Consider the following 12,973-nt stretch of genomic DNA (forward strand, 5'->3'; position numbering starts at 1 on the left):
CCACTGCAGGGCACACACACACCTAGCACAATTTAGGATCGCCAATGCACCTAACCTACATGTCTGTGGACTGTGGGAGGAAACCCACGCAGACACGGGGAGAACATGCAAACTCCACGCAGGGAGGACCCGGGAAGCGAACCCTAACTGCGAGGCAGCAGCACTACCCACTGTGCCACCGTGCCACCCCACTTCATCCATTGAAGAAAAATGTCTTCCCTTCAGGTCACTTATGATTTTCGGGGAACAAGTAAAAATCACAGGGAGCTAAATCGCCGAATAGGGAGGATGATCGAGGATAGCGATGTTTTTGTCAGTCAAAAACTGCTTTATGGATAAAGCAGTATGATCATTTCGAAACGATCGGATTCGCCGTTTTGATGCTTTCATCCGTCCGAGACGAGCGTGGGCGACCTGGGCTTTGAACGTCTTCCACATTTTCTTGTCCTTCCCTGAAAACTCAAAAACTTGTGTGCGAGACAAACTGTTATCACCATATGCTGTTTTTATCATTTCATAAGTTTCTGTGGACGTGTTGTTCAATTTCACAAGAAATTTGATGTTGATTTGCCGTTCGATTTTTTTACCAGACATTGTCGCGGCAACTCGTGTAGCGATTGTTGTGCAAATACTGACTGGGCGATTCCCAGGATACACCGAGCCGGTCGGTGGATTGAGAGGGCATGTAGGAGGGGATAGAGTTCTATGATCCTCGTTCGGCCGACCGCCAGACGGTTTTCCAGGAAAGCCCCAAGCCCACTCCGGTTATTTTTGTGTCTCACCTCATATACATCGTAATCCGCCTCATCCCAAACATTTGTGCTGTGTTAACTGCTGGTGGCACCGGCCTGCAGAAGCTGCGATTTTTACACAGCAGCTTAGAGGAGAACTCGTTTTAAAGCAGTGTGTGTGTGTCTGCCTGGAACAAATCAAATGGCCAGGACATTCAAGACAGACAGAAGTCTAGCCAATGAGCAAGCAGGATTCAAAATGGCAGATGTTCTGATCAAGTTTTTCATTGTCAATGTGAATGTCCTGGAGTGGTCGAGTCAGAGTCCAGATCTCAATCCAAGGGATATGAAATCCATAATGAATTAATGTTGTAAAGCAAATAAAATGTCAAAAAGTTGGGCACCACTCCCACAGTCTAGAATCTTCTTCACTTCCACGAGTCACAATGGTACATGAACTTTCGGTTTTTCTAGATAGCACAGGTGCTGCCCTCTTTCATTCCCCTGGATCAGAAGTTCAGCCTGTGTTCTTTCGACAAAGCCATACTGTTCACGGCAGCACGTCATTACTTAAGATTAAAAAGAACCAAGGAGAGCGACCAGAGCAGCAGCCCGTCATCCTCGCCCCGTCTCCCTGTTCTCCTAATGCAGTCAGAGCTTTCACATCAACACAATGGACACAAAGCAAGTGAAGACTGTGGCTTCCTTCCCTCACTTGTCCTCATTCTTTCATTCTTGCTCAAGTACAGCTGTGAAATAAATCCGAAAATTGGCAGAGAAAGCCGACCCGATACTTCACAGCTGCTTTATTCCAAATTATAACCCGTTAAGGCTCAGAGGCTGCACGGAAAGGTTTTGAGAAGGTTGAAAGAAATACGTGCGTCTAACACAATGGGCGCCCTCGAAGCAAATGTTTTAGAGTCTCGTGCAGGAAACCATTCAGGGAGCTCAGGCGAGGATTACGGCAAAGAGAGGAATCGACAAAATGCGATGACCTTCACTCTGCATGTGAAGTAGGATGAGCATCAAATCGAAAAATAAAAGGCGCATTCTGCTCATACAACGAAAAAAAAGGAGGAACGACACAAGCTAAAATATGAAATAGGCGTACGAGAAATAGAATACGATATGAAAGAATGAAAGGTCGGGGAAAACGAGTGTCTGCTGGGCGCTTTACAACACAGAAAATCAAGCAACCGCTGCCTTTGAGTGCTTCCTTCTATCTCATTATTATTGGATATAGTTCATCTCCTTTACAATCATTTTATAGACCACCTCGAAGTACGGTGGCACAGCGGTTAGACCTGTTACCACACACCTCCTGAGTCCTGAGGGTCAACTTCAGACACGTGTTCCTGATGTCTACATAGGACTTTCGACAAGTTTTCTGGCCTTCCTTCCATAAAGAAATGCAAGTTAAGTAAACTGGTGATTCTAAAGTCGGCCATTACTGTGTATGAGAGTGCGAGTGAGTGTGCCACAGTGTGCGCCCCAGTGGCCTGGGCAGGATCGTGCCAGTTCATGATGCTGTCAGGAGAGGCTCCAGCTCCACGACTTTCAACTAATTTACGTGGGTATTAATAATCGACGGGTGGACCTTTTAATATCTGCCACATACTGTCTTTACTATCTGTCTATCTATTAATGAATTATACGGCATGAATTATACGGTCTTATATAGTGCCTTTCATATCTGTCTATCTATCTATCTATCTATCTATCTATCTATCTATCTATCTATCTATCTATCTATCTATCTATCTATATAGTGCCTTTCAGATCTATCTATCTATCTATTATATAGTGTCTTTTACATATCTATCTATCTATCTTATATAGTGCCTTTCAGATCTATCTATCTATCTATCTTAGATAGATAGATAGATCTGAAAGGCACTATATAAGACAGATAGATAGATAGATAGATAGATAGATAGATAGATAGATAGATAGATAGATAGATAGATAGATAGATAGATAGATAGATATGTAAAAGACACTATATAATAGATAGATAGATCTGAAAGGCACTATATAAGATAGATAGATAGATAGATAGATAGATAGATAGATAGATAGATAGTGCCTTTCAGATCTATCTATCTATCTATCTATCTATCTATCTATCTATCTATCTATCTATCTATCTATCTATCTATCTATCTATCTGTCTTATATAGTGCCTTTCATATCTATCTATCTATCTATCTATCTATCTATCTATCTATCTATCTATCTATCTATCTATCTATCTATCTATCTATCTTATATAGTGCCTGTCATATCTATCTATCTATCTATCTATCTATCTATCTATCTATCTATCTATCTATCTATCTATCTATCTATCTATCTATCTATCTTATATAGTGCCTTTCAGATCTATCTATCTATCTATTATATAGTGTCTTTCACATATCTATCTATCTGTCTTATATAGTGCCTTTCATATCTATCTATCTATCTATCTATCTATCTATCTATCTATCTATCTATCTATCTATCTATCTATCTATCTATCTATTATATAGTGTCTTTCACATTATCTATCTATCTATCTATCTATCTATCTATCTATCTATCTATCTATCTATCTATCTATCTATCTATCTATCTATCTGTCTTATATAGTGCCTTTCAGATCTATCTATCTATCTATCTATCTATCTATCTATCTATCTATCTATCTATCTATCTATCTATCTATCTATCTATCTATCTATCTATCTTATATAGTGCCTGTCATATCTATCTATCTATCTATCTATCTATCTATCTATCTATCTATCTATCTATCTATCTATCTATCTATCTATCTATCTTATATAGTGCCTTTCAGATCTATCTATCTATCTATCTATCTATCTATCTATCTATCTATCTATCTATCTATCTATCTATCTATCTATCTATCTATTATATAGTGTCTTTCACATATCTATCTATCTGTCTTATATAGTGCCTTTCATATCTATCTATCTATCTATCTATCTATCTATCTATCTATCTATCTATCTATCTATCTATCTATCTATCTATCTATCTATCTATCTGTCTTATATAGTGCCTTTCAGATCTATCTATCTATCTATCTATCTATCTATCTATCTATCTATCTATCTATCTATCTATCTATCTATCTATCTATCTATCTTATATAGTGCCTGTCATATCTATCTATCTATCTATCTATCTATCTATCTATCTATCTATCTATCTATCTATCTATCTATCTATCTATCTATCTATCTATCTATATAGTGCCTTTCAGATCTATCTATCTATCTATTATATAGTGTCTTTTACATATCTATCGATCTATCTATCTTATATAGTGCCTTTCAGATCTCTCTATCTATCTATCTTAGATAGATAGATAGATCTGAAAGGCACTATATAAGATAGATTAGATAGATAGATAGATAGATAGATAGATAGATAGATAGATAGATAGATAGATAGATAGATAGATAGATATGTAAAAGACACTATATAATAGATAGATAGATCTGAAAGGCACTATATAAGATAGATAGATAGATAGATAGATAGATAGATGATAGATAGTGCCTTTCAGATCTATCTATCTATCTATCTATCTATCTATCTATCTATCTATCTATCTATCTATCTATCTATCTATCTATTATATAGTGTCTTTCACATATCTATCTATCTGTCTTATATAGTGCCTTTCATATCTATCTATCTATCTATCTATCTATCTATCTATCTATCTATCTATCTATCTATCTATCTATCTATCTATCTTATATAGTGCCTGTCATATCTATCTATCTATCTATCTATCTATCTATCTATCTATCTATCTATCTATCTATCTATCTATCTATCTATCTATTATATAGTGTCTTTCACATTATCTATCTATCTATCTATCTATCTATCTATCTATCTATCTATCTATCTATCTATCTATCTATCTATCTATCTGTCTTATATAGTGCCTTTCAGATCTATCTATCTATCTATCTATCTATCTATCTATCTATCTATCTATCTATCTATCTATCTATCTATCTATCTTATATAGTGCCTGTCATATCTATCTATCTATCTATCTATCTATCTATCTATCTATCTATCTATCTATCTATCTATCTATCTATCTATCTATCTATCTATCTATCTTATATAGTGCCTTTCAGATCTATCTATCTATCTATCTATCTATCTATCTATCTATCTATCTATCTATCTATCTATCTATTATATAGTGTCTTTCACATATCTATCTATCTGTCTTATATAGTGCCTTTCATATCTATCTATCTATCTATCTATCTATCTATCTATCTATCTATCTATCTATCTATCTATCTATCTATCTATCTATCTATCTATCTATCTGTCTTATATAGTGCCTTTCAGATCTATCTATCTATCTATCTATCTATCTATCTATCTATCTATCTATCTATCTATCTATCTATCTATCTATCTATCTATCTATCTATCTTATATAGTGCCTGTCATATCTATCTATCTATCTATCTATCTATTATATAGTGTCTTTCACATATCTATCTATCTGTCTTATATAGTGCCTTTCATATCTATCTATCTATCTATCTATCTATCTATCTATCTATCTATCTATCTATCTATCTATCTATCTATCTATCTATCTGTCTTATATAGTGCCTTTCAGATCTATCTATCTATCTATCTATCTATCTATCTATCTATCTATCTATCTATCTATCTATCTATCTATCTATCTATCTATCTATCTATCTTATATAGTGCCTGTCATATCTATCTATCTATCTATCTAGTTATTGTCTGTTTTTTTCACCTGTATTATTATCATTCTTTAATTTAATATTATTTATTGTATCAGTATGCTGCTGCTGAAGAATGTGAATTTCCCGTTGGGATTAATAAAGTATCTATCTATCTATCTATCTATCTATCTATCTATCTATCTATCTATCTATCTATCTATCTATCTATCTATCTATCTATCTATCTATCTGTCTTATATAGTGCCTTTCAGATCTATCTATCTATCTATCTATCTATCTATCTATCTATCTATCTATCTATCTATCTATCTATCTATCTATCTATCTATCTATCTATCTTATATAGTGCCTTTCAGATCTATCTATCTATCTATCTATCTATCTATCTATCTATCTATCTATTATATAGTGTCTTTCACATATCTATCTCTTATATAGTGCCTTTCATATCTATCTATCTATCTATCTATCTGTCTGTCTGTCTGTCTGTCTGTCTGTCTGTCTGTCTGTCTGTCTGTCTATCTATCTATTATATAGTGTCTTTCACATATCTATCTATCTATCTATCTATCTATCTATCTATCTATCTATCTATCTATCTATCTATCTATCTATCTATCTATCTATCTATCTGTCTTATATAGTGCCTTTCAGATCTATCTATCTATCTATCTATCTATCTATCTATCTATCTATCTATCTATCTATCTATCTATCTATCTATCTATCTATCTATCTTATATAGTGCCTTTCAGATCTATCTATCTATCTATCTATCTATCTATCTATCTATCTATCTATCTATCTATCTATCTATCTATCTATCTATCTATTATATAGTGTCTTTCACATATCTATCTCTTATATAGTGCCTTTCATATCTATCTATCTATCTATCTATCTATCTATCTATCTATCTATCTATCTATCTGTCTGTCTGTCTGTCTGTCTGTCTGTCTGTCTGTCTGTCTGTCTGTCTATTATATAGTGTCTTTCACATATCTATCTATCTATCTATCTATCTATCTATCTATCTATCTATCTATCTATCTATCTATCTATCTATCTATCTATCTATCTATCTATCTATCTGTCTTATATAGTGCCTTTCAGATCTATCTATCTATCTATCTATCTATCTATCTATCTATCTATCTATCTATCTATCTATCTATCTAAATGAATGTTCACAATGCTGAGAAGTGTATAGTTAATAATAATTTTAATAATAATAATAATTTTTTGCATTTATATAGCGCTTTTCTCACTACTCAAAGCGCTCAGCAATTGCAGGTTAAGGGCCCAACAGAGCAGAGTCCCTATTGGCATTGACGGGATTCGAACAGGCAACCTTCCGATTGCCAGTGCAGATCTCTAGCCTCAGAGCCACCACTCCATGACAGTGATTTACTAACGTGGAGTCTGCATGTTCTCTCCGTGTCCGTCTTCCTCCAACGACATGCAGGTTGCTGAATTTCCTTTGCTACATTGGCCCCTGGTGTGTATGTGTTTGTTTGTGTGTGTGTGTGTGTTTGTGTTCACCCTGTGATGGGCTGGTGCCCTGTCCAAAGATTATTCCAGCTTTGTCTGATGTTTACTCGGTGGAGCTCCAGTTTCCCCACCACCTTGCTCTGGATACTCTGATTTAGAACTTACTGTAGATGGATGTTTTTTTCTGCTGATGACTGTTTGTATCATCAATGGTGGTTTCAGTTTTGTGCCCAGCACTGCCAGGGTAGGCGCCAGGTCTAAGATGTGTGGTTGCCAGTCTCACCCTTTCCTCTTTCATTTACAGGAGGCGCATCTCTGGACCTCAACTCTGTTGAGCCCAAGCCCAAGAAGTGGATTTTGGACATGACGTGGCTGAATCTGGTGCAGCTCTCTCATATTTATCCCTTTACTCAGCTCCTCTCCAATGTTGCCAAGAATGATAAAGGATGGAAGCAGTGGTTTGATGAAGAAGCCCCAGAAGAAGCCACCATTCCCGATGGCTACGACAATCAGCTTGATACTTTCCGGAAGTTGCTGCTCATTCGCAGTTGGTGTCCAGACAGAACAATTGCACAGGTATGTTTTTCTACATCCGCATCTTTCTCTTACGTCTGTTATGTCAAAATGTTCTACCCGTTAGAAATAATATATTTGGAGTTTTGTCACAACTCAAATTTTTGTCCCATTTACTGGAAACTGTTGCCTGTAAATTGACCCGTTGTGTGTGTAAGCGTGTGCCACCTTATGCTTGTTCTCCATCGCTTTCCCCTTTCAAAAATCAGTGCACACCTTTTCAGGAAATGACTTAGCGAGGGTCCAGAAGATAAAACGACAGCCCAGAAACAGGTGAAGATTCATAACCAGAAAGTCAACCGCAATGTGGTCAAGCCAAGAGTTCTTAGTCGTTTAGCATTTTGTCCTCTTATTAGTTTACTCTGATTCATTTTGGAACAAAGTGCTTTGGACTGATGAGACACAAATGGAGTTATATGGTCAGAACAAAAAGCACTTTGCATGGCAGAAGAAGAACACCGCATTCCAAGAAATGCTACCTACTTGCTACCTACTGTCAAATTTGGTGGAGGTCCCATCATGCTGTGGGGCTGTGTGGCTAGTTCAGGGACTGGGGCCCTTGTTAAAGTTGAGGGTCAGATGAATTCAAACCAATATCAACAAATTCTTCAGGATAATGTTCAAGCGTCAGTCACAAAGTTGAAGTTACACAGGGGTTGGATATTCCAACAAGACAATGACCCAAAACACAGTTGGAAATCTACAAAGGCATTCATGCAGAGGGAGAAGTACAATGTTCTGGAATGGCCGTCACAGTCCCCTGACTTGAATATCAGCGAAAATCTGTGGGATGATTTGAAGCAGGCTGTCCATCAAATTGAACTGGAGAGATTTTGTATGAAGAATGGTCAACAATACCTCCATCCAGAATCAGACACTCATCAAAGGCTATAGGAGGCGTCCAGAGGCTGTTAGATTTGCAAAAGGAGATGCGTGAAGACCACCAACGCTTCCCATTCAGTCTAACTAAGCTTGAGAAGATCTGCAAGGAATAATGGCACCAGTCCTGTGTGCAGTTTTGGTCTGCAGGCTACAAAAAGGACATAGAAGCACTAGAGAAAGGTTCAGAGAAGAGCGACTAGGATGACTATGGGGCTACAGGGGATGAGTTATGAGAAAAGATGAAAAGAGCTGATCCTTTACAGAGATGAAGAGGAGACTGGACTGAAGTGTGCACAATTATGAAGGGAATTAGTCCAGTGGATCGAGGGGACACAGATGGAAACTTGTGAAGGTGAAATGTCACACAAACATTAGGAAGTTTTTCTTTACACAAAGAACGATAAGACACTTGGAATAAGTGACCAAGCAGTGTGGTGGACAGTAAGACTTTAGGGACTTTCAAAACTCGACTTGATGTTTTTTAGAAGAAATAAGTGGACAGGACTGGCGAGCTTTATTGGGCTGAATGGCCTGTTCTCATCTGGAGTGTTCTAATGTACCAAATGTCCAAATCCAAGTGTGCAAAGCTCGAAGAGACTCATCTTGGAAGACCCACAGTTAGAATTACTGCCAAAGGGGCTTCAACAAAGCATGGAATTAAAGGCCAGAATACATCAAGGAATGAGAGATTTCAGTTTTTGATTCTGAATATCTCTGCCTACCTTTCTGAAACACGTTGTCACTTTTTGTCATTACGAGGGTAGACTGAGGGGTCAAAATGACAAATGTGTCCCTTTCAAAGTGAAATCTAAAACACAATGAAGAGCCCAATAAAATGAAGGGCTGCGGAGACTTCTCGAGTACGCCATATTTACTTTGCGTGTGTGGGCTTTCTAATATGAAAAGAAATCATTAGAGTGTAAATAATTATAACAATAAAACCTGATATTTGTGTTGTCCTTTATTTCAGCAGGAAATGACATTTAGGGCTTATTATTTGTTTCGAAATGCAGAGAGAAACAAAAGGTCAGCCTGAAAGTGACTCATAAAAGTAAGCAGACACTCTCCTGGTGTGCAGTAGCTCTGGTTCAGGGGGTCCCCATCTCCAGTCCTGGTGGGCCGCAGTGGCTGCAGGTTTTCATTCTCACCCTTTTCTTAATTAGTGACCTGTTTTTTCTGCTAATTAACTTCTGTTCAGTTCATTCGATTTGATTTGCTCACAAAGACTCAGGCCTCTTAATTGTTTCTTTTTCCTTACTTGGCAGCCAAACAATAATGAGATGGAAAACATGACCAGCAAACTGGTGTCCTTCATACAATATCTGAAAATAAAGAAAGATGAAGGTCTCAGGAATGAGCTGATCTGCTCAGGTCTCCTAAACATTTTAACGGCGCTCTTAGAAATGAGACAATCAAGAATTTCAGAAATATCTGCTATTGCATAATGAGAGCAGCAGCAAGCCACGGAATAAAAGAACGGGTTTAATGAACGATGAGAAATGGCGCCTAATTAAGCAACTGGTTGGATTTTGGGGCCCTGACTTAGCTGGTCTTCTGTTGGCCCCCTCACTTCACGTTTCATTTCTGTTTGGGTTGTCATTTAAGGAAAGAAATGAAGCAATTCAGGGGAATGAATCTTAAAAAAAAACTTCAAAAAGAAGCTAATTAGCAGCCAAAACGGGTCACTAATTAAGAAAATGGTGACACTGCGGCCCACCAGGACCAGAGATGGGGGACCCCTGCTCTAGTCTGACAAAGTGACTTGGTGGAGCGGGTGTGAAGTCAGTGGTGTGGAAGTCTTTGATAAGGATTGGTAAATCCAAAGAAGTTCTGGAAACATCCATAATAATAATAATAATAATAATCATAATAGTCCTGTGGTGGGTTGGCACCCTACCCAGGATTTTTTCCTGCCTTGCGCCCTGTGTTGGCTGGGATTGGCTCCAGCAGACCCCCGTGACCCTGTGTTCGGATTCAGCAGATTAGAAAATGGATGGATGGATAATCATAATAATAAAAATAATCATAATCATAATAATAAAAATATAAAAGTAATAATCATAATAGTCCTGTGGTGGGTTGGCACCCTGCCCGGGATTGGTTCCTGCCTTGTGCTCTGTGTCGGCTGGGATTGGCTCCAGCAGACCCCTGTGACCCTGTGTTCGGATTCAGAGGGTTGGAAAATGGATGGATGATCATAATAATAAAAATATAAAAATAATAATAATCATAATAGTCCTGTGGTGGGTTGGCACCCTGCCCAGGATTGGTTCCTGCCTTGCGCCCTGTGTTGGCTGGGATTGGCTCCAGCAGACCCACGTGACCCTGTGTTCAGATTCAGCAAATTAGAAAATGGATGGATGGATAATCATAATAATAAAAATAATCATAATCATAATAATAAAAATATAAAAATAATAATCATAATAGTCCTGTGGTGGGTTGGCACCCTACCCAGGATTGGTTCCCTGCCTTGTGCCCTGTGTTGGCTGGGATTGGCTCCAGCAGACCCCCGTGACCCTGTGTTCGGATTCAGAGTGTTGGAAAATGGATGGATGGATAATCATAATAATAAAAATAATCATAATCATAATAATAAAAATATAAAAGTAGGCATAATAATAATAATCATAATCATCATAATAATAAAAATAATCATAATCAAATAATAAAAATATAAAAATAAGCATAATAATAATCATAATAATCATAATATTAATAATCATAATAATAATCATCAGAATACTCATACTAATAAAAATAATCATAAAAATAATAATATTAATTATAATAATAATAATAACCCTCGACTCAGGGTGGAATTACCATTATTTAAGCTCTCAAGGTGTCTCCTATGTGCCCGTGTGTGACGCACCCTAACCCTAATGTGTCCCAGCATGAGTCACTAATAGGAGCCACGTAGGCATTCCGGGGGTCCGCTTTTGTTTTCTTAAGCACAGGGGGTCACTGGTGTCCTTTATGAAGCCAAAGGGTACAGCAGATTTTTCTGTGCCCTCCCAACAGAATCAAGAAGATCAGGGCACACATTTTTCAAAATCCCAGGAGTTTTTCCGTCCAGCACCTCCATACGGTCGTAGAAGTGGTCCGAAGTGTCACAGTGAGAGACGAGCCTTTACACAAGCATAGCAGGAGCAAAGCCACTCATCGATAGCAGCAAATTTTCATAAGTGCCCCCCAGCCCATATTTCTCCTCACAGCCTTTCTTTGGGTAGGTTGGTTTATTACCAGTTGCTAGATGAACCACCTCCCCCTCGTCAAAGTGACGGATGTGTCACACTAAATGTCATTTTCCCACCTGACATACAGTGATTTGCACATTTTAAAGGCTGATTATGGTGAGCTTGTTACAAGCTTTGCTGAGGGGGCCGGCGACTGCTCTTTTGTTTGGAATGCATGTGCAATATTTTCACTTAATACATCACAGAAATTTATGGAGGCCATCATAACTGCAGAGGCGTGCGGCTGATTCACCGCACACATATTGTCAGGAAAATCATTTTACTATTACGGGTCCGACTGGCAGTAAATCACGGATCGCACTCGGCGCACGCTGCACTAAATATGTCTTTACTTGGATTACTAGGATGAAGAACAAGAGTGCTGGCGGGTAAAAGACTTTCATTGTCCTTGTTAACAATCAATTGGAGAAGAAGGAAGGTCCGGTAGGCCCAGGCGTGGCTTTAAATGAAATGTGACCCCGTCGCATAGGGACATTGTCATCGAGTCACGTCAAGTGGACGGTCACATGTTCAGTACAATGAAGTATGTCTCCTTAGGACTGGTGGCAATAATGCAATACAAAATATGAACAAATAAAACAAAAAGTAAAGTAAGGGAGCCAGGCTCAGGGTCCACCCAGGAACAACGTTTAATAAGGGTAAAAAAAAAAGGAAAGCAAAGTCAAACAAAATGACTGGACGTCCATTTCCTGTTTCGAGGCTTTACTAGCCGGCTCTGTTCAGGTCCAGCAATGGAATGGAATGGTAATGGAAGACATGGAGATTTTCGAGTGGAGGATTCCTCTAAGAAGGTTAGAAAGTGTTACACTCTTTTATGTTATCAATACATGGGACTTATCTTAAGAGCGATGACACCAGAAGTCGCCGTTCACTGACAAACTCGCCTCCATTAAGGACTTACAGTATCTCTGAAGGGTGACATTCCTAACTAAGGAAACATGAACCTGGAAAGGGCCGGCAGCTCCTCCTGGTGGCCACCATGGAACCCAACAGGACTACAGGTCCCAGCATGCTTTGCAGTTGTCCATGTGGGACTCCTGACCCAGGGATGTTTTTCCATGTAGCCCATTGGGGAAGCCGGTAGTCCTGACAGGTTTTCATCTCCTGTCCCTCTGACACATTTTTAACGGAGCTCTTAGAAAAGAGAAAATCAACAGTTTCGGAAATGTCTGCTATTGCACAATGAGAGCAGCAACAAGCTGTGGAATTACAGAACGAGTTTAATGAACGACAAGACTCGGTGGCGAATCAAGCAACTGGCTGGAGT

General features: G+C 38.2%; 1 protein-coding gene across 1 annotated transcript in view; it reads left to right on the plus strand.

The window, feature by feature from the left end:
• LOC114644108 (dynein axonemal heavy chain 5-like) overlaps positions 1-12,973 on the plus strand; it is a 424,175-nt gene that overhangs the window by 365,022 nt on the left and 46,180 nt on the right. The window contains 1 exon segment of the mRNA XM_051928807.1: positions 7,296-7,567. Within this exon segment, the coding sequence (XP_051784767.1) occupies positions 7,296-7,567 (272 nt within the window).

This window comes from Erpetoichthys calabaricus, chromosome 6 (assembly GCF_900747795.2).
Source record: "Erpetoichthys calabaricus chromosome 6, fErpCal1.3, whole genome shotgun sequence".
NCBI lineage: Eukaryota > Metazoa > Chordata > Cladistia > Polypteriformes > Polypteridae > Erpetoichthys > Erpetoichthys calabaricus.